The sequence below is a fragment of the Pieris brassicae genome, chromosome 7 (assembly GCF_905147105.1).
Source record: "Pieris brassicae chromosome 7, ilPieBrab1.1, whole genome shotgun sequence".
Taxonomy (NCBI): domain Eukaryota; kingdom Metazoa; phylum Arthropoda; class Insecta; order Lepidoptera; family Pieridae; genus Pieris; species Pieris brassicae.
In genome coordinates this window covers 6,066,961-6,087,749 of record NC_059671.1, presented here as the reverse complement: position 1 = coordinate 6,087,749, position 20,789 = coordinate 6,066,961, and the positions used below count along the sequence as shown (strand labels likewise).

Genomic DNA, 20,789 nt, shown 5'->3' with positions numbered 1-20,789 from the left:
TTCACTCTCCTTAATTATATTTCGTCTATTCGGAAATAACCATTCATTTGTGCGATCTTTTGGTCAATGATTATAGTCTGGCTTTAGGGTGTCTTAGATAGCTTTTTTATTTGGGTGAGTGTTTTGTTCAAAGATTTTGGTATAAGGCTTCTATCAAAATCTTTCATTGTGGTAAGACCAAGGGGATCAAATTTGGACTACTTATAAACAACTATAGGTAAACCTTCTAAGGTCTTAGAAGAAGGCTTGCAAATGCGTTACCGGCCTTTTCAGACTTAGTTCGCTCTTTTCATAAAGGACTTTAAGTCAAATTGGTTCAGAAATATTTCAGTGGTGGTGCTTGGCAAAAAATGCCCAAAGAAACGACGGGCGTCGAGGTGATACGGGTTGTATTTTGTACTTTGCCGTGACGTCCGATGATGAAACTCAGCTACAGGTTTTAGTCGAACAACTCCTCTGAACACTCTCCATAGTAGATGCAGTAGAAGAAGCAGTAACGCAATGCCAAGGGATCAAGCCGCTCGGAAAGTGACTAGTCGTCGACGATTAGAATCGCTCTTAGTTGAATACGGAAGGAGCTGGTACTGGAGCTCCCACCCAGAGTTGAGAACAGTGCAAGCGGTGGCCCGGAGTAGTGCCGTTCGCCTTGCTGAGTACACCAAGCTTCGTAGAGGCTAACGTAGCCTTTCCTTTTAAATCACCGCGAAACTGAAATTCTCACATAGAAAGTCCATTATGTACAACAGGGATTCGAACCCTCTACGAACTATAGAACCCTTGGGTATGAGAGTCGTGCGCTGAAGCCACTAGGCCAACACTACTCTGGTTTGGACTACAACTGTTGATATTATGACAAATACATTTATGCCAGGATGTGTATAATAGTTATTTTGGTATAATCTATTTATTAGTTCGTTTTGTTATGGGGTGACGAATTACTTGTTTGTATTTTAATAATCTTATGATGTGTAAAGCTCGGAAAATGTCATTAGCAATCATTATTATTTCCTATAAAAATATTTCTTTGGTGTTTACATTACAACAACCTATTTTTTAATGCATCTTTTCACACCATAGTTATAATATGTACATGAATATATAAACTTTTCAGAAAGAAAGAACAAATCGACGTTCTTGAGACTGATTGACACACTTCTTTACTACAAAAAAAACTTGTGTACTACCTAATTAATAAAAAAATGAATTAAGGATAAAAGAAAACAGTTTTTAATGTTTAAAGGAATAATTTATTAATACGCTAATGATCATAGATTATTTTATTTCACACTATTTTAGAGATTTATTTAAAATAGTGAATACATTTAAGAAATACCTAATTATAAAAACACTTCCCATTTCTTTACCGTAGCTTACATTCTTTATGTACAACAATCGTTATATTTAAGAGTAATATTTAAATTTTAAAATTGTACTAACGAATACTTGCGGTGGGTTATATAGAAAATTCGTATATTTGTATTTTTAGTTAATAAATTATCCCATTGACGTGTTATTTATTTAAAATCAACAGAAATAACTGTAAAATATAAAAAAAAATTAATGTACTCTAAAACTATATTTATTTATATTTAACCTCATATATTAATATATTTTTTAATCGAATCGCTAAAATACGTTTAATATTCGTTAGTATAATTTGAGAATATCATATAGTTTATGAAGGAAAATTGTAATGATTTATGTTGATATTAATAATTTTATTGGCACTAGCTAAGGTCTATCACATTCAGAAGTTGTTATACTATTTAGTTTAACCAATGATAAAGTTTTAAATCATTACAGTAACTTTAGTTATATTTTTGAATGATTTTGATGTAAATAAAGTTCAATCTAAACAGTATGAACACTTTAAATAGAATATGCAAATACATCACAAGTATTTGGTACTTATTCAATTCATAGAAATTTAACTTTGAAGTTTAACAATAAAAATTTCATTTGGAATAAATAAAAGCATTTAACAGAGAATATGTTAGTCATACAATTCCCATGTTAGCAATAGTATCGTAGGCTTATCAAAAATAGAAGGATTACAGTTAATATATATCACAAAATATATTCATTGTTACAATTTAACTTTATTTTCAATGCCTTGAGAAATAAACTTAAATCTAGAAGAACACAATTGAAATGAACACACAAAAAAGTGCTTTAATTTTTAATAATAGTATACTTAAATGTACTTAATGTAGAAATATAAAGAAAGGCAAACGAAATCCTCAAAATGCGGCATTGAAAAAAAGCTTCGATAGGCCAGTCATGGACCACTGAAAGAGAGGTAATCTTAATTCACTCATTTCCCTAATTTAGCTTAAGGAACTAACTACAAAGACAAGCTCGCAAAAAAAAATTAACATAAGTTGCTTCTAAACTGATAGGTAATCTGAAAAGAAGAATAAGACAGTTATGAGAAACAACAAAAGAGTTATTATAAATTATATAGAAACAAATAATGGCCATTGAAATGAATACCTAAGCTAGAAATAGTATAGAACATGTCATAGAATGTTATTTCTACTTTATATTAGACTTTGAAAACATCTAAACAATTATAGTATACCCATAGAATATTAAACTGACATCCAACGATTTTGTACACTCAAAAGAGACTTATTTCTAGTAATTTAAACATCTATTGACATAAAAAGACGTGTCCTAATTTATCTGCACCTTAACATTTCAGGCCTCAGTATTGCCAATTCTATTCTCTTTAACTTCTATGTATCTTATATATACATTATAATAGATGCATAGAATCTTACGTGTGTATCCGGTCAGATAAATTTGTGACAATTAAATATGATAATGAGCTCTAGCCTAATAAGGAAATACAACTATAAATAATACACTCTATTAATGGACGAACACATATCATTCGAGCGAATGCAGTCTACGATTATAATTAAGTAAATTTTCTACAAATTGACGAAATTGCAACTAAGTTGTATGCGTATTCCATCATTCAGTATACGTGAGATGAGATTTTATTTTCAAATACAGTCCTATAAGGATCTTTGCACGACATTACATGTAAACGCCATCAATAATATTGAAAATTGTGTTCTCTACGTCGTGGAAGGTAATTTTTATATTAGCGCCACCTAGTTATGCGAACTGAACTAGCGCTTGATTGCGATTAGCGCCATCTTGAGAAACAATATTCAAACAATTTATTAGTCGTGAGCGATAGTTGTTATCAAGTGGTGCAATTATATATAAAATTGAAACATTTTGTTGTGCTTGTATAAATTAATATTTTGATACAAATAGAAACACATTTATCAAAATTTAAAATGCTATGTTTTGGCAATATTCAAGATCCTTATAAGACTGTTACTCGATATCAAAACTTTAAAAGTTAAAAGTCGTAAAATGTATGCCTACATTAGTTACATACAATAATTTCAATATTTAAACTACTAATGTAGATTTTCACATACAATAAGGAAATTATTGTATGCATACTTAGTTAGTAGTGCACATAATTCTAAAAGAAAACATAGCGTTCGGTTTCTTAGAGATCACATCACATTTCTATACTTAGCGTCACCTTAGCACTACATTCTAATAGGCCACATGGAGGCACATCTACTCAGTTTTGGGCTTCCCAGGGTTGGATTTGGGGTTCAGGGAACCTTGGGGAATGTCATGAGCAAGGCTGTCAGAATTTTCACTGGAATCATCCCAAATGTTGTCATGCGAATTTTCCCGGATGAGATTAATGTGATCCCAGTTATCACCTCTCACGTAGTTACGGAAGTCGCGAATATTGTCGCGAACCTGAACTAATTCGCGATAAAGTCCGTAACACCAAAACAAACCTCAAATGACAAAGAAGGCGACGACCAGACCGAGAACAGTCATGATGTTTGACACAATGCTGTACCCCTTGCTCCAGCTGCAGTCCAGCTCTTTTGAAATCACCTGAAATTACGTTTTATAGATGAGTAAATAGTGTAAACTTTACAAAAAGGTTGTAGTGTCGTAGGTAACTAATGTTAAATACATATGCAATTCAAAAAGTAAGGTTATAAATTCAGTTGCGTAATTCTAATGAGCAAGACATACAACCTTCTTAAGTCTTGGTTACCATAATCGAGGAAACAAAAGTCACATCATCATTATATACTCACATCACTCAATGTTCTGTTCTGATAAGACGGACAAGTAGCGAGTCTTACGTCGTCCAATGCGTCGCAACTAGATGGATTGTCACAAATATACTGGCGTCTTTTGCGATCCCAAGCTTGTATCCAGCTAAAAATTAATAAGCAATCATAAAATATTATACCAAAATGTAAAAAAATCAATTGATTTGTCAAGTTAAATTTTCCTGTTTTGCACAAAATAATAATTATTATTATAACCATTCTATACCTATAATTCTTGAATCCATAATCTGTGAGGTACATTATTTTTTCGCTTTCATGTTAATGTTATTGAAAATTTACCTTTAACTTTAATTTTCGGTAAAATTTAAGTTTATGATAGAGTATACAACTTAATAAACCTACCCTATTCCGCAATCACATACAAGGGGATTGCTGGCCACGAGGATGTCATCGAGAAAGAGGTCGTTAGGTACTCCAGGCCACTCCTTCCGAGCTGGGTTTGGTAATCTCTTTAGCTGATTGTTCCGTAGGTCCAAAGACAAGTTCTTGATACGACCATGCCTCCAGAATACTTCAGACGATATATCCTCAATGCTGGTGTTGAAAATTGTAAGCCTCATCTCTCTGGAGCATGCGCCCTTTAAAATACAATACTAACGTCGTACAAGAAAAATAACGATATTTAGTAGCTTTTGAAAACTAGGTTAAACATCTAAAATATATAATTCCTTTAGCGCCAAAATCCGAATTTCTAATATTGGATAGTTCGTGAAGGCTGATGAAGAGAATAAGTTTTATCTAAATGTATAACAAAGATGTTTACGGAGCTTATATTTTAAATTGGGAAGAAATACGTATTGTCTCGAGTCCCGTAACCCCGCATAGGACCCCAGTCAACAATAACTATGTCACTGTTATTCGAACCCAAGACTATCAGTGAGCGAAGCGTTATTTTTTTTATCATATTAATATGTTCAAATAATGTTGTGTCTAAAATAAAGTGTATATATTGCCGCGTTCAAGGCGTTGCGTTCAAATATACTTTTCTAAATAAGTAACTTACATTAAGAAGGTTCTGTGAGATGAACTTCAACTCTCGGCCAGTTAGCGTAATGTTATCCAATTTGCATGGCAGCTCGCCTTTCATCTCGTTGCCTAAATCGATTTGTGAGTTTTCAACGGACAAGAACAAATTTTCTAACGCGGCGTTCTGTGAGGTCATTTTAGGGATACTGAAGTCCCTTACGTTGCCGTTCACAGAAATCTTTAGAGTTCGCAATCCATACATTTTGCTAAAGACGCCATACTGAAATGTTTTTTTTAAATTCATTAATAAATATTGGCATTTTAATATTATATTAGTTGAAGGCGTGGATGGCAAATTAAATTATTACAGCTCACATTAGAACGCTTTTTTTTTATAAACGTAAGGATTATCGTTGATTTCAGTGGTAAGTTATTTTCTAAGACGTAATTTTCTATATACAAATCCATCAAGATAGAGGAGGCGTTTTGCATTTACACAAGTATAAAATTCCAAAGAGCCCTAACTTATCACGGCAGGCATTTATCTCTAGTAAAATGTATAAAACATTACGGACCAAAAGTATAAACAATTTTTTGTTTAATTTCCTTACCGATATAATTAAAATAGGCTACGCGATTCAAGGGTAAAATACTAAAAATATTCTATAGTACCTCTAAAATACTTAGACGAAGTCTGGTGACATCAAGGTATTCCAGTCGTGGTGATAGTCCATATAGACTGGTGTTCATGAGGGCTGTTATTGGATTCCCCGATAATGATAACCAGCGAAGATCGCTTAGCGAATGAGTAGCCTAAAAACATTGTACCTATAGCTTGTTAATGGAAACACATAATAATAATCACGATCTTGGTAAAAAAGAATAACTTTTTATTTCTAGATTAGATTATCATACTTTGTAGGTGTCGAATAAAATAAGAGTATTCCTAAATACTTGCTCTTTGACTCACTTCTTGGTCACAAAGAATTATGAGAAAAAACCATAGATGTCTAATGGAAAAGTCATTATCAAGGAAACAAATAAATCTAGGAGTTTTTTTAAGTACATATTATCACTATTACTTTTTTAATGAAGGATTTGCTTACGTCCAATAAAGTTCAGTGTCAAACAAGACAGAATATTGCTTCGCTCCTTTCGAAACAGAATAATCGAAAACAGTCGAGAATGTCAATATTTCATTCTTTTCTTACCACGGGCACTTTAGTTAGGTCGTTGTATGATAAGTCCAGTGCTCTTAGACGCGTCAAATTGGCAGTCGTGTCTGTTGGAATTGAGTGCAGATTATTGTACGATAGGTCCAGAGTTTTCAACTTCGGAAGTGGAAGTGATGGTATCTAAAATGAAAATACAATATTGCTAGTCTCGATCTTACAATTTATATAAATACATTTTGTACGAGTATGGAAACATCTTTAAAATTTGAAAATTTAACTAAACATTAAATTAAAAGCGTTTTTATAAAATTCAGAATATTTTAATTTAACTTTTGCATTATTGTAATAATGAAATTATTTAAGATTCTTTTGTACACCCACTCACTTACCATGTACCTAATTGGTAAGTAGCGCTGTAACCATTTAGCGTAATGATAAAGATTTATGAATTTTATTTTACCAGTTCTAATCATCTACACAATATTTAGATCTAGAAATGGAAACATCGCTTTTTAATGATAATATCGTTAAATTGATAACTAAAAGATGACCTAAAAGAAATATCTAGATACTTACAACTTGCAAGCTGACATTCTTTAGTCCCAAATATGACAATCTCCTCTCTAGTCCTTTGAAAATGTTTCCACTCCGGTCACCGTTAAACGGCAAGTTGTTGCTCAAATCCAACCAACGAAGTTTTGGCAACGCGCCGAACGCCCCACTCTCAATTCTTACCAAATGATTATTGGATAGATCTAACCATGCCAAAGACTGAAAGTTGTTCGGTCAATTAGCTCAATGCATATCAGAGAATATATGAATAATATTTGATTTTAATAATTACAACCCTGCCGTATAGGGTATTTGTAGATTGAAAAAGAAAATATATACAAATTAGTTCAAAGCATAAACTACAACTAGACATCTACTAGACAAACAAAACAAAACTGTGAAACAAGCAAACGCAATATCGGAGAACAAAAGATGCTTCAAATATTTTGACTGTCATAAGCCAAGTCTAAATTTAATTTAAGAAGGGCTAGGAAAGTAAAGTTAGGGCCAAAGGGCTAAAAGAATTTGGAGCGAATGGCCAATCGTCTACCTTGTAGAATATGTTCTGCGGATATTGCTTTTTATGGTGGAAGACTCTGGATTGGTCGCGCCTAGCGGTGTGGTACATGTAATCATCGTTGTAGTCGTTTTCCTCGGGCCAAAACTCGCCGGCCTCGGAGTTCTGGCGACATGCGGTATACGTTAGCAAGCTACCACTGGCGTGTCGATGCATATTATTGCTTTTATTATTTTAACAATATCTTTTTATAGCCTCTCAAGCCAAAGATCTTCTCTAACTTTTTATTAACTTACCATAAACACGTTTATACTGGATTGCAAAATAATAGCAATCAGATAATTTATGAATGAACAACAAAATTTACGCATTACCGTCTAATGTCAGTCAGCAGACAATGAATACTTTATATAGCATTTATTTTTAATGAATACACAATTAATTAAAGATAGCAATAATATGTATCGACTTCATATCACACTGGTCACACAAATACAACATCAACTACAAATTACAATGGTTAGTTATTACTAATTGTTATAAAGGAAACAGATATTGAGCAATTTATGTAGAATTATCTATATGTCAAACAAGAATTTTATACTTTTTTCTTAAAATCGTGTTGTGCTCAAATCGGTACCTCGCACTATTTTAACATGAATGTTTCGTGTTGGTTTTATAACAAATTCCTGTATTACAATAACTTCAATTTTAAAAATGTGTGCGTGTACTAGTGTACACACGTAAGAAGTGAAACTTCTTTATGACCTTATTTTTCATCATATACATGAATACATATAATAAAATTATTTCATTTTACGCTATTACTAATAAGATTATTACAGAATTTTATTAATTGTAATAGAATTATTACTATCATTGTCATCGCTATTACATATTTTTGTTATTAATGGCTTTACATCTCTTCGATCAAGCATGGTACGGACAAGAAAAGATGGCGCGTAATGAAAAAATATGACGCGTAACCAAAAATGTGACGCGTAACCGAAAAATGTGACGGTATTTTTTTTCCAACGTCGATAAAGAAGTTTCACTTTAAAAATAATAAACATTCATGTTCTTACAATTCAACGCATTTTCTTTCTTCTAATTGCTAATTTATGCAGATAGTAAATATTATGAACAAGAAATAAAACAAAAGGCTATACATTGTATACCAATAACTATGTATCTAACATTATTAGTTATTCAATTTAAGAAAACAGAAAAGCGTTGAATAATAAATCAAATTGTTGTGTGAGTTGAATTTCAAAAAGTCGGTACATTAAGCAAGGATATGATATCTACATCATCCAATTCTTTACAAAACAAAAACCCAGTTGTGTCAATCCAATCACCTTAATTATATCTGGAACATTCCAGAATAGCAATATGTGAAAGGATCCGTACAAAAAAACTGTGTTAAAACATATTTTGATTGGGATACTTACCCTAAATCTTTGGACCAAGTCGGGAATGGCTACAGCAGGTACCGTGTTGCTGCTAAGATCTAGTTCCACAAGATTTGCAGCGGCACCTGGTGATAATGCGTTCGTTGGCATCCTTGATAAGTCATTGTTTGATAAGTCCAACCTAAAGAAACATTTTTAAACGTGTAAAAATTATTGTTCACTACAAGAAATTAAAACATTCTCTATTTAATATTATTCGTATGAAATACATCCACAAACCCCCATATCATTTTATATAGAAAGTTTGTACACCGTTTTTTTCTAATTAGTAAGTAACACGATAAACATATTCAGTGTCCAACATCAGTTCGTATTTTTTAGCTTAAGGACTTGCTATAGTCCCAATATATATAAAGTCCCAATACACTAAGAACCTATTATACTATACCGTTCTAAATTCGCCGACAAAATGAGATTGTCAGCCAGATTCCGAATTCGATTATGGGAAAGATCAACTGAGGTCAACATTTGCATATCGTGGAACACTTCAACCGGAAGTTCAATCAAATGGTTATGTGATAGATTCAAAATCTGAAAGAAATACTTTATTATAACACAAGTCAAAACACAACACAACGCACATGGATATGAAGACAATTAAAAGGTGATTTGGCAAAAATAATGGCCAATGAAGATGAATGTTACTTCATTTGATCAAGTTACTCGTAAATAACCATTAATGATTAAACCAAGCCCGAGTCCACATATGTCCATCTGGAATTAATTAAATAAAACTTCGTTTCAAGAAAATATAAACAATGGCAAAAATAATAAAGCAAAGAGAAATAAAGATCAAACACAAAAGTCATAAAAGAAATAATTTAAGGTACATAATACAAAAACTATAGAATAAATACGGTACTATTTTAAAAGAATAAGAAAAGGAAGAATAATGTGATACAGGATCTTTTTAAACTCTGTCTGTCTCTATAAATAGGAAACTATATTTATCGAAATTTACCTGCAAATTCTTGACTTTTTTAAAACAATCGTATTCCATATGGAAAATTTGGTTATGAGACAAATCAAGGTACTGTAACATTAGCATAGATCCAAACACTTCTCTTGTAATATTTCTTATTTGGTTATGTGACAGATGCAATTCAGATAACGTTAGGTCAGCATGCCTGAAAGAAACCAACGAGGTATAAACAAAGGTAGAAAAACTTGGCTTTAATTATTTTTATTTAATTAATAATAAAAGGCTCAAAGTATACTATAAAATAACTCACCTAAAGTAATAAGGGGCAATGTAAGAGATATTGTTGTGTGAGAAGTCCAATACTCTTATATTAACTGATACTGTTCCGAGACCTAAAATTATGAATCCTTTAAGTTTATATTTTAAAACATTTAACACAATCGAAAAAAAATAGCGCTAGAACGTACAAAACAAACGATACGGCGACGCTGTTACAGCTTGGCCGTGCGGTAATTTACCCTTATCTGTATTTTCTGGGAAAATTAATAGCGGAATTAGATTGAGAATTTCAAAATGATCAAATGCCAAATGGAACCAATCGATCGAAAAAACGAATTCCACCGTTCAAAAATTTTCCCGGAAAAAACCAATAAGTCCGAACCTATTACTACACCATTGCTATATCAATTTGAAGCGTCGTCGAGAAAATTGATTTTTTCGATTGACGTCATCAATGATACCTTTATGGTGATGCTGAAGATGTAAATGTATATGAATATTGATGATATTATGCCATTATTAAGCGAGATGACGGTCATGACATCGAAAATCCAGTAATCTCGATACTGTCCTTACCACTAGTCGCTTGAAAAGAAATGAATTAATTAGAAAAAGTTTAAACAAAGATAAGGAATAATAAAAGTCACCTTGATCATCCACTGATATTAAGCCTGAATCGGATGCGAGATGAAAAAGAACAAAGGAATAGTAAAAACAAGAAAAATTAACATACAAAGAAGTAAGATACGAAGAATATAAACTCATAAAAAGCAAGCACACTTAACAATGCTAAAATTAACTCAGTATAAGGGTCTAAGACAAGATCCGTTGTGGCGTTCCCAAGCTGTTGCTGCAGGAATTTCTATGCAAAATGATAACATGACAAGTGTGAGCTAATACCATTATAAAACAAGTATTTTGTGAGTTACGACAATAAGGAAAGTTTTTGTCTCAGGCCCCAGTTAGTAGACTAAAGTGTGGGCACAACACACCACAAATATTTGAAGTCATTAAATCAAAAAGCCATCAAGCCTTTTTTAGAGTTATTACGCCACTACTAAATTTGACTTTATTTTAATATTAATTATTTGAATAACAATACACTTTTTTCATAGCCCTATCTAAAAATATCTAAATGTTTAATTTCTTATAAATAATTTAAAATTTTCATGTACAGTGTAAACTCTATATAACGGCCCCGAAGGGACTTGCATTTTATGGCGTTATAGATAGTTTTCGTTAAATGGAGGGTATATAAACGTATATAGATAATCCATGACTCCTACTTAGTCATGGCCAACAACAGTCTACACGTGCAAGCAATCTCAGTTTGTAAATAAAGGAACGAATTTCTTAAAAAGTTCGTATGCACGATGCCAATAGTCCAGTTTATTGGGGGCTAGGTTATAAAGCGACAAAAAAAACGTACACAGCTACGCATTTTTTACTAATTTAAGCAACTTATAAAGTACTTTATTATTCAATTGATGTCATTATTGAAAGTGGCTGTAATTCTATGTATAGTGTACAATTGTATCGAAGACGAGATAAACCAACCAAAGAATATTTATTTCGACGCATTAGGGAGATCGGTAAATCGACGGACGTTATATGGAATTTACACTGTATATACTTCTAGTTTTTTCAGTTTCTAGAAACTCAACTTAAACTAGTATTCTGGTAAAATAACTTACTTTGCGCTTTAGGTGGTGGATAGAAGTTGGATGAAAAGAAGCTTGGTGCATTGGAATCAGTCAGCGACACTATTTGGTTGAAGGATGCGTTGACTTTAAGGGCAGTTGCAGAACCGACTTGATCGAATATCGAGAACTTAAACATTTCTAGACGGTTGAATGATATATCTAACCTGAAATGGTATAATATTTTTATAGCTTTTGACACTTGAGTTTTTCCTTCCGTTACAATTTAAGCTCATCTTAACAGTTACGTGCTTAGTTACCGAACGAAAACGATCCATGAAAAGTTACTTTATGCCGTAAATATTTACTTAAAGAAAAATATTCAAATCGACTTACTCTTTCAAAGCTGGTAGATTTTGGAAGGCTTCTTCGCTTATATCTCTAAGCCTGTTACCCTGGAGCCTGATCACCTTCAAGTTATCGACGCTCATAAATGCTCGTCTTTCAATGGTATCTATCAAGTTGTCTTCGATTTGTATCTCCTGAAGTTCTCTAAGATCCACGAAAGTGTGCTGAACGATTTTCGTCATTTTGTTAAACGATAGGTATATACCTTGTAATTGTCGGTGGATGTCACCCTGCAATAAAAAGTATTAGATGTAATGATGGTCGTAGTTCTTGAACATAACTAACCAACCAACCCCGTAAGTGGTTGCGCAGGGGACATGTGATTGTTTTCTTCTTATTCTGCTATGTTCAGCCAGCCAAGAAAGGGGAAAGTGATTTAATACTAAGAGATGCAGAGGTTAGATCTTGCTCTTGTAAAAAAAGAACACGCAATAGACTGATGTTCCATCTCCTAAGTGTAATTCAAATTTTCGAACAGTTTTATAATTATATAACCTGCAAGAGATCGCTAAAAAGCGATAACGCCGCCAGTTGTCTTATTTTCATTTTATTATGTCAATTGTATTATATTACTGTATGCAACAATGTGTTAATAAATAAATAATCTTAAAGTCCCAATTTATAATGAAATTGTGAGACATGAATTTTGTTAATTTTCATTTAAGCTGTAGAATACGCCATCGCGACGCCACAGAAATTTCTGTACCTCATAATAAGTACATAATACGTGAGCTGAGACAGAGAGAGATTAACTCACTGGGCCTTGTCATTAAGAATAATCTTATGCCCATAAATTCAACACAGGAGTCAGTAGTTCTCAGAACGTAATACATATTATCCTAAATAATAAAAACACGTACCTGCAAAGTTCCCTTAGAAAAGTGTTCGATAAGATTGTCTTGAAGATTCAGTGTCCTCACGTTGTAAAGAAAATGAAAGGATGTGTCGGGAACATTTTTCAGTTTGTTATTACTCAAGTCCAAATGCTGCAACTCGTTTAACGCTTTAAGCGGCTCAAAAGGTAGAATTTTTACGGAATCTGCTAATCCGTTTGCTATTTTCAAGGTTGTTAGGCTGTGTAGCTGTTAAACAAGCACTTCTTATTAATCCAAACACAACAATCAAATTAGCTTATAAAATGAAGTTTTAAAATTTTAGAATAAGGAAATTAATACTATAAAAAAGATACTAGTGGGAGGCAAAGACGAGCACCCTTGTTCGCAATACCGATAATTTTCATGTACTAAGTATTTAACATTGACGTTCATTATAGAACATATATATACCCTATATACCAGGGTTTACCCTGACATCGGTATATCGAGTACTGAAGGTAAAATCAAACTTTCAATGAATTAGTTAATTGAACACATTCTGACCTTTAACCTTAGATAAATAATTTACTGAGATTAATTGTCCTGTTCTATGAAGTATAAATAATGATAGCTATAATACCAACGTGATACATTTAACTTAAATCCTTTGCTTGAATTAGTGAAATGATTTTCGTAAAATTTAACTTACCTCTGCAAAAGCAAATGGGTCGATAAAGTCGATTTCGTTTTCAGATAAGTCCAGGGTTTTGATCGTCCTCACGTGCTGGAAAGCACTTGCTTCGATTTTCGTGATGGTACTTCCGAATATTTTAAGGTCTTCCAGCTCTAAACCATATTCGAGGAAGTCCTCTGAACTGATGCTGCGGCGGATTAGCTTACTCACTGCTAGGTATCGGAGAGAGCGCATTCTGGAAATATTTCATAAAGAGTTTTATTTTACAATTTTACTAAGTAGTACAGAGTTAAGACTTTGTCTGATATTGTGCTATGTTATATACTATAAAATAACTGTACTTTAAAGTCCTTGCAAAGAGCTATGTGCAGCAACTTTACAGGATGTGGCTTTCGGATTTAAATAAACATTTAAAATATGTCCTATAATGGATGTTACCTTCGTATATCCTGCAGGCTCATTTCGATTGGCGACGATCCACTTATGTCCAAATAGAATAGTTTGTATTGGAAGTTATTCACTGATGTCACTGAGAAGTCTGAGGGGTTGCCGGTTGATAGGAGGTTGGTGTCCACCTGAACAACATTGGGTCACAGGTATAGAATATAAAATGAATAAAATACTGAGGTTCTAGATTTTTCTAGCTTCTTTTTCTTGATTCTTCTAGAAGTTTAGCAATTGGTTAGTGATGCTAACACATACTATTATATCTTCTTGGTTGTTTTTAGCAGACAGGTGGAACATAAGTTCATTCCTATATTGAGTCTAGCATTGTCATGAATAAGTGAACTATGTGGGTAACTAATTGAGTTACACGGCGAACCGTTCGTTATTCTAAACATGGCTCTGTCAAAAGCAGCAATGCCCAATGACTCACCCTGAACATAGAATATATGAATGGACACGAATAAATATTTCAGCAACTTCAAATAAGAAAAAAAAAATCAAACTGTCTTGCAGCTTGCATCAGATTCGGCATCCTATGGAATATGGTCCCAGCATTTAACCTCTTCCGTTTTAATGAAAAGGTATACGTACAATAAGATTAAAAACGATTCCCAAATATGGATAATAACTATACCTTATTCTCTCTCAGATTGAGGAATCTCAGTGAGTCCAATTTGTTCAACATGAATTTTGATATCATTGTGAGGTTGTTTTCAGATAAGTCCAGGTTTTGCAGTGTGTTTTCCAAACCAGCGAATGACGCAGGTGATAATTCCGTCACCCCACAGTCCCGTAACGAGAGAGAACGAATTTTAGCATTGCGGAATGCGTCTTCCTGGAAATCGATAAAGATATATCATTTTATCATATATTTACAATTCCTTATTACATTGACTAGCTGTAGCTACGGAAATCAAATTCCGGGTTTGTAAGAGAAAGTAATTCAGTACATGAATCCTTAACTTAAAAATATTTAATGTGAAATTTATGGTTCATACACATTGTTTTTAATTATCTCCCTAGTGGAGATTTTCACATGTATTAGCATCACACATTGCAACCGATGATTATTTAAGCGTTTCAATATACAATGCACAGTATAGATATATATTACGTAGGAATAACTACTTATTATGAACTTAAAAAGTATTTTTTTTATTAAGGACAATTTTATTGTTGTTTTAATAGTATTTTGTAAACGTGTTAATATGGATGAACTCGGAGTTTGTATTGATATTGACAAATTTTTCACTATTAACTTTTTTATATATCTTCACTACTATGTATATGAACTTACTCTTATAGTATATATTGGATTCCCATCCAGAGACGTCGTATTCAAAACGTTAAAGTATTTGAAAGAACCAGGCAGAAGTATTCTGATGATGTTATTGTCCAGTCTGAAGAAAAAAACAGTGATTATGTAGATTCCTTTATATGAATATATGTTATTAATATTAAACACTTTATTCATCTCACACTATATGACAAAACTGGTAATAGAAAATTAGATAATGCATTACAAAAGGGTGATCTTACTGTAAAAAGCATTTTCTTCCAGACTACCTAATGACTACGGTCATATACAATTATCTATCTTAACAGAAAATTACATATTAACGTCGATATTATTTCCCGACTTAATAGTATGTAAAAGGCACTAAAAAATATATACTTCGTAGCGTTATAATACTGCTCCTTGGCTTCGATGCCGACGAAAGAATTGTGTAAAGCTTAAAATTATCAAACACAAGCAGAGTTTGTGTCATTAAGCTACTAGAAATTCATGGCTCCCGACACGAAGTCTATAAGTACTAGAAGAAAAAACAATACCTCAAAGTATCAAGAGATAAAGTAATGCCGTTCAGCTCATGGGCGGGCGGAACTTGCTTTATCAAGTTGTTAGAAAGATCCAAGTATCGAAGTTGACGCAGCGGTGACAGTTCCTCGTACGGAATCAGAGTCAGTTGGTTGTTGCCTAGAAGGAGCTGAAAAATAAATGATAATTAGTTAATGGATCTGATATGTACGCTTAAGGACTCAAATTTAACTAAGATAAACAAAAATAAACTGTTCTCTGCAACTTCGTATGCATGGCATTATATTACAACGGAATTTACTTTATTCACCTAAAGAAGAGGTATTAAATACGTGTAATTTCTCCAAAAAGCTTATCTGCTTGTGAACTATTCAAATTAATTAGCTCCGCAACGAAATACTACTTAATAGTACTTTAAAGTTTCTTGAATATGAAACAGTGATAATGTTTATCCGAGTTTGCAATCTATTAATCCTAAATTATCATAGTTCCATCAATATTGCAAATAAACAGCTAATAGGTTATGAGGTCATGACTGTTGAGATTATTCACCTCTTGAGTACAAATCACCTTTACTCTTAGAAAATATTGTCTTTAATTTACGCGAGAAATACACAGTGAAATAAAATTATTAATGTAACTCGACGTTCCGTGTGTTCTGCATACATGGTTAGCAAGTGAAGTATAAAGTTTTATTTAGATTTTTTAGATAATTGAACGTGCTTTTAAAATAAATAAAGTACTTTTAAGGATTTTGGTGCTAGCTTTACATTTGACAATTTCATCCGTTACTCAGAGATAACAAGAATGTTTCTTTTGAGGTTTTTATCCCCCTCAATTGCTTAGAAAACAAAGTAAAGGTAAGCATTTAATTGTTTTAGACATAGTTTAGATTGTAATGAATTAGACGCTAATCCAGGTATTTGCGACACCTAGTTCCGACACACTACCTTTAGGGCGGGCAACGCACTTGAAAGCCACATAGTTCTAGAGGTATAGAATAGGCGGCGGTAAGCACTTAATTCAAAGTTACCCACTAAGTTGTTTGCGTCCTGTCTTATAAAAAAACCTAATTTGAATCATTTAAAAAGTGTTGTCACACATTGGTATTAAACTACGTATTGGTGGTTGGTAAATGTTTACCTTATTCAATCGATGCATTCCATCACGGAAGACACCACTATCAATAACAGATAGATGGTTTCCCCTCAAGTCCAGGGTGTCCAGCATTGGTAGACCAGAAAACGCGTCAAGTGGTATACTCGCGATGGAATTGTCAGATAATATCAACGTGTGCAGTGTGTTCTCCAAGCCACGCCAGTTATCTCCAGAGATATCGGTGATTTCATTGCCTGAAATAGGAAAAGACAACTGTAAAGTATGTATTAATGTCCAGTATTAAAACCTATTTTAGGTAAGTACCCACTAAAATATTAAAAATTGTACTTTATTGAAACATAAAAATTGTTACACCATTATTTTAGTTACATAACATATAATAGCTTTATGTTTCATTCATCATGCCGTTTATAAAATATATATTATAAATCATCAGTAATTAAAACTTTTGTAACGAAAAGATGAAAACTATAATATCTTTAACTATAACTAAACAAATTTTAGCTAGAAACGAATTTATTCATTAAGCGACGGTAAACAAGCAAAAAGTGCCTGCTCCATTATGTTTCAACCTCAATAGCTCATATGTCACTACAGGCTCAAATAAATATATATAATTTTCCATATAATTCGATTCCCGTATGGTAATGCTCAGGATAAAAGTAGGTCATATCATACATAATACGCCACTTCGTCCTAGCATCGCATCTTAACGATTGTAAGAGAGCCTTTGTTTGTCTTCATCCTTTTACAGCTTAAAAATTAACCAATAATAAAGTCTTTATTAATAAATTTGCTGAAATAATAACGGTATTTATTTTACATTACACAATTGTATACAAAACAATAAAACACAACTTTATATAGGCTTAGTACAAGAAACGGCATCAAACTCAAACTCTAACAAAACTCAAAATAACTTTATTCATAATCTTAACTTTATGTAACCACATATAAACGTCAACAGAAAAGATGTTAAATTGATTCTAAATTTACATTTACTACCAGTTCGCAAGTCAAGGGCGTAGAGCGGGTAAGAAGAACTGGCAAAAAACTATCCGCCACTCTTTTTAATTGGCAAGTTTCAAGTCATACAAATTGTTTGAACTGGAGCAAATCAATCCCAAGGATTAGGATCATTAAAATGATCGTCCAATTTATAAAAAAAGCTTTATTGAATAATTTACGTTTAACGAGAGTTTTGAATTTATTCAGTGATAATTATCTAATTTCGCTTGAGAGGTTGTTGTAAAAACGAATACAAGTTTCATATAAGGAGTGGTTTATCTTCTGGTGCCTGGTTGGTCGTACGTTTAGATTTGTTCTGTTTCGAGAATTATATTGGTAATTGTTTATTAAACCATTTGTTTTAAAATCGATTATATTCAACAATGCTTTAAGAATATGTTGACCAGATATAATATAATATCTAACTCCTTAAACTTATTCCGTACCGATAGCCTTTAGTGAAACATGACAAATACATCGAACAGTGCCTGTTTCTGGAGCACAAATATGGATTGAACCTTGAACCATCATCGCATATACATAAAACCGGGCAAAAGAATACGAAGCAAATATATAACAATTATCTTTGAATAAAATATTTTGTTTGCTTAGACGGATTAACGGATGACGGATATATTTTTAATTTAAAAAAAGATATTAAATTTCTTTATACGATAAATTGATTTTCAACATTCATTTAACGATTGATAATTCCCACAGATAGTCGCACTCGGTCGTGCGAACTTTTTTCAATTTACCACGTACATTGTCTCGCGAAACTAAATTTACAATAGCTTTCGCCACGTCAATCCTTTTTTAATAAGATTATAGAATATATATTTTCACAAGAAAGAACATTATTTTATCCATATAGTCCCAAAGAATCGAGTCCCTCCATGAACTACCACAGAATGGGTATAATCTGATAGTATATATTTTTAGCAAATTTGTGATTTTTTTATGATTGTATTTTGATGTAAATAAACATATGTGATTTTTGTGTTTAATTTATTTTCTTAAGGACTTATAATGTCACCGTGGAGGAAGGCTTACACTGATTAACTTAATTTTATTATGTTGCAAAAATTAAAAAACGGGAACAAGGTGATTCACGTCATAATAAAAGTATCGTAATAAAGAGGACACGTACTTATCCTGGCAGTACAGACTCTATTTAGCATAATAATGCTTAAAGAATTACGAGTAAAGACGCCAACAGCCGACTAAGCAATTCCCATGTTTTGTACCACTCGACCTATTAAACTCCTTTGGCAGAAAGTATAAATATGCAATGTCTCGATTCGCAAACCGTAAGGACTTTTTGCCTTCTAAAGCTGTTTGTAATAGAGTTGTTTTAATGTATCAATAGATGGCGTCTATTTACAAACAATTTTTTTAAGGAAAATACAAGGTAAAGTATGAAGTTAAAGAATCATTAGAAATAATTACTTGGAGTTTAGAACAGAACTTCACCGTACGGGATAATTGCGCACATATTACACATACAAACATAAGACACGAAAAACCGCTCAACCGAGTGAGCGAGACTTGTTCGCTTAGCCTCAACTACTTATTCTTTATAAATAAGGCTTATTCTAGTCCTAGAAACAAAATACTTAAACAGCAGCGTATTTCCTTATGCTCATTGGTTAAGTTTCAGCACAAGATATGACACTATTTAGGTCTTTAACATGTGCCTTTACATTTGTAGTCAGTACTTGTATGAATTATGAACAATATTTTACAAATAGGCTTTATTGTGTTACTACTTGGATATATATAATTATATACCTAATTAGGTGATATATTTGGTTAGTTCGTAAAAAAATAGCCAATGGTTATATAGCTCATTATCCATTTCTTTTTTAAATTTGCTATCTAGATACATTGTTGTCTAAATGACGCTAAAAATGCCCTTACCCGAGAGGTCCAGCAAGCGAAGCTTCTGCAGATACCTCAGCGCTCGGCTCGGCACTGCCGCCAATCTGTCCTGCTTCAGTTCCAGTTCCCATAATGTGTTGTCCAGACCATAAAAAGCTTCTTCGTGAATCGCCTCTAGTGGATTTTCATTTATCGCCAATCGATAAAGCCCTGTAAATATAAAAGATTGGTATTAGAAAATACTATTTATTCCAATATCTAAAATCAAAGTCTATTCAATTGAATAAATTATCTCAAGTATTGAGCACTACGACAAGTCTTTGTACGAGCCAAGGCTGTACATTTCTGCTCGCTCAGGCTTTCTTAGTTTTAAAAGCGCCGCGTTATCTAAACTGTCATAGTTAGAAAGCCGAGAATATAGCCAGTCACCAGACTTCCTTTAATTTAACTTGCATTTCTATTGTATTGTCAAAGCATTGTTATTGTTATACATGAAGTGAATTAGTAACTAATTAAAGAAAAAAAAATATTACGTAAACGATAAACAATTTTTTATACCCATACGTCGGGATCATACGAACTTCGTAAATTAATTAATGATTTACGATAAACATAATTGAATGTTAACTACGTACAGTTGTTAATTATTATGTAAATCAAAGTTAAAACAAAGTTATATTCCCACCATACCCGTTAACCAATTTACTAGAGACAACATTATTACCAGCATTGTTGATACAAACTTGTTTGTAATTATTGTGTTATGTCAAGGCTTCATTAAATAATAAATTGCTAAGTAAATCGTGTACCTAGATGATTATACCTAGAACTTGGATTCGAGGTGATGTGATTTGATTTTCTTGTGAATATGATTCTATTGTA

General features: G+C 32.6%; 1 protein-coding gene across 6 annotated transcripts in view; it reads right to left on the bottom strand.

Annotated features, from left to right (window-relative positions):
• Nucleotides 1–1,259: 1,259 nt before the first annotated feature.
• LOC123711586 (chaoptin) overlaps nt 1,260–20,789 on the bottom strand; it is a 47,995-nt gene continuing 28,465 nt past the window's right edge. The window contains exons 5-30 of one of the 6 annotated variants that reach the window (XM_045664192.1): nt 19,947–20,117; nt 17,043–17,251; nt 15,914–16,068; nt 15,378–15,480; nt 14,715–14,915; nt 14,072–14,208; nt 13,649–13,868; nt 12,985–13,206; nt 12,113–12,354; nt 11,771–11,943; nt 10,724–10,747; nt 10,265–10,330; nt 10,108–10,189; nt 9,837–10,002; nt 9,539–9,589; nt 9,264–9,406; nt 8,855–8,996; nt 7,437–7,568; nt 6,911–7,105; nt 6,371–6,514; nt 5,832–5,972; nt 5,197–5,439; nt 4,536–4,771; nt 4,155–4,278; nt 3,843–3,945; nt 1,260–2,404 (exon numbers count right to left, since the gene is read on the bottom strand). In XM_045664192.1, coding sequence (XP_045520148.1) covers nt 3,844–3,945; nt 4,155–4,278; nt 4,536–4,771; nt 5,197–5,439; nt 5,832–5,972; nt 6,371–6,514; nt 6,911–7,105; nt 7,437–7,568; nt 8,855–8,996; nt 9,264–9,406; nt 9,539–9,589; nt 9,837–10,002; nt 10,108–10,189; nt 10,265–10,330; nt 10,724–10,747; nt 11,771–11,943; nt 12,113–12,354; nt 12,985–13,206; nt 13,649–13,868; nt 14,072–14,208; nt 14,715–14,915; nt 15,378–15,480; nt 15,914–16,068; nt 17,043–17,251; nt 19,947–20,117 — 3,824 coding nt within the window. In that variant the 3' untranslated portion in view covers nt 1,260–2,404; nt 3,843. The remainder of the gene's footprint in view (nt 2,405–3,842; nt 3,946–4,154; nt 4,279–4,535; nt 4,772–5,196; nt 5,440–5,831; nt 5,973–6,370; nt 6,515–6,910; nt 7,106–7,436; nt 7,569–8,854; nt 8,997–9,263; nt 9,407–9,538; nt 9,590–9,836; nt 10,003–10,107; nt 10,190–10,264; nt 10,331–10,723; nt 10,748–11,770; nt 11,944–12,112; nt 12,355–12,984; nt 13,207–13,648; nt 13,869–14,071; nt 14,209–14,714; nt 14,916–15,377; nt 15,481–15,913; nt 16,069–17,042; nt 17,252–19,946; nt 20,118–20,789) is intronic. The other 5 variants (XM_045664193.1, XM_045664197.1, XM_045664195.1 and 2 more) reach the window with 5 other exon arrangements.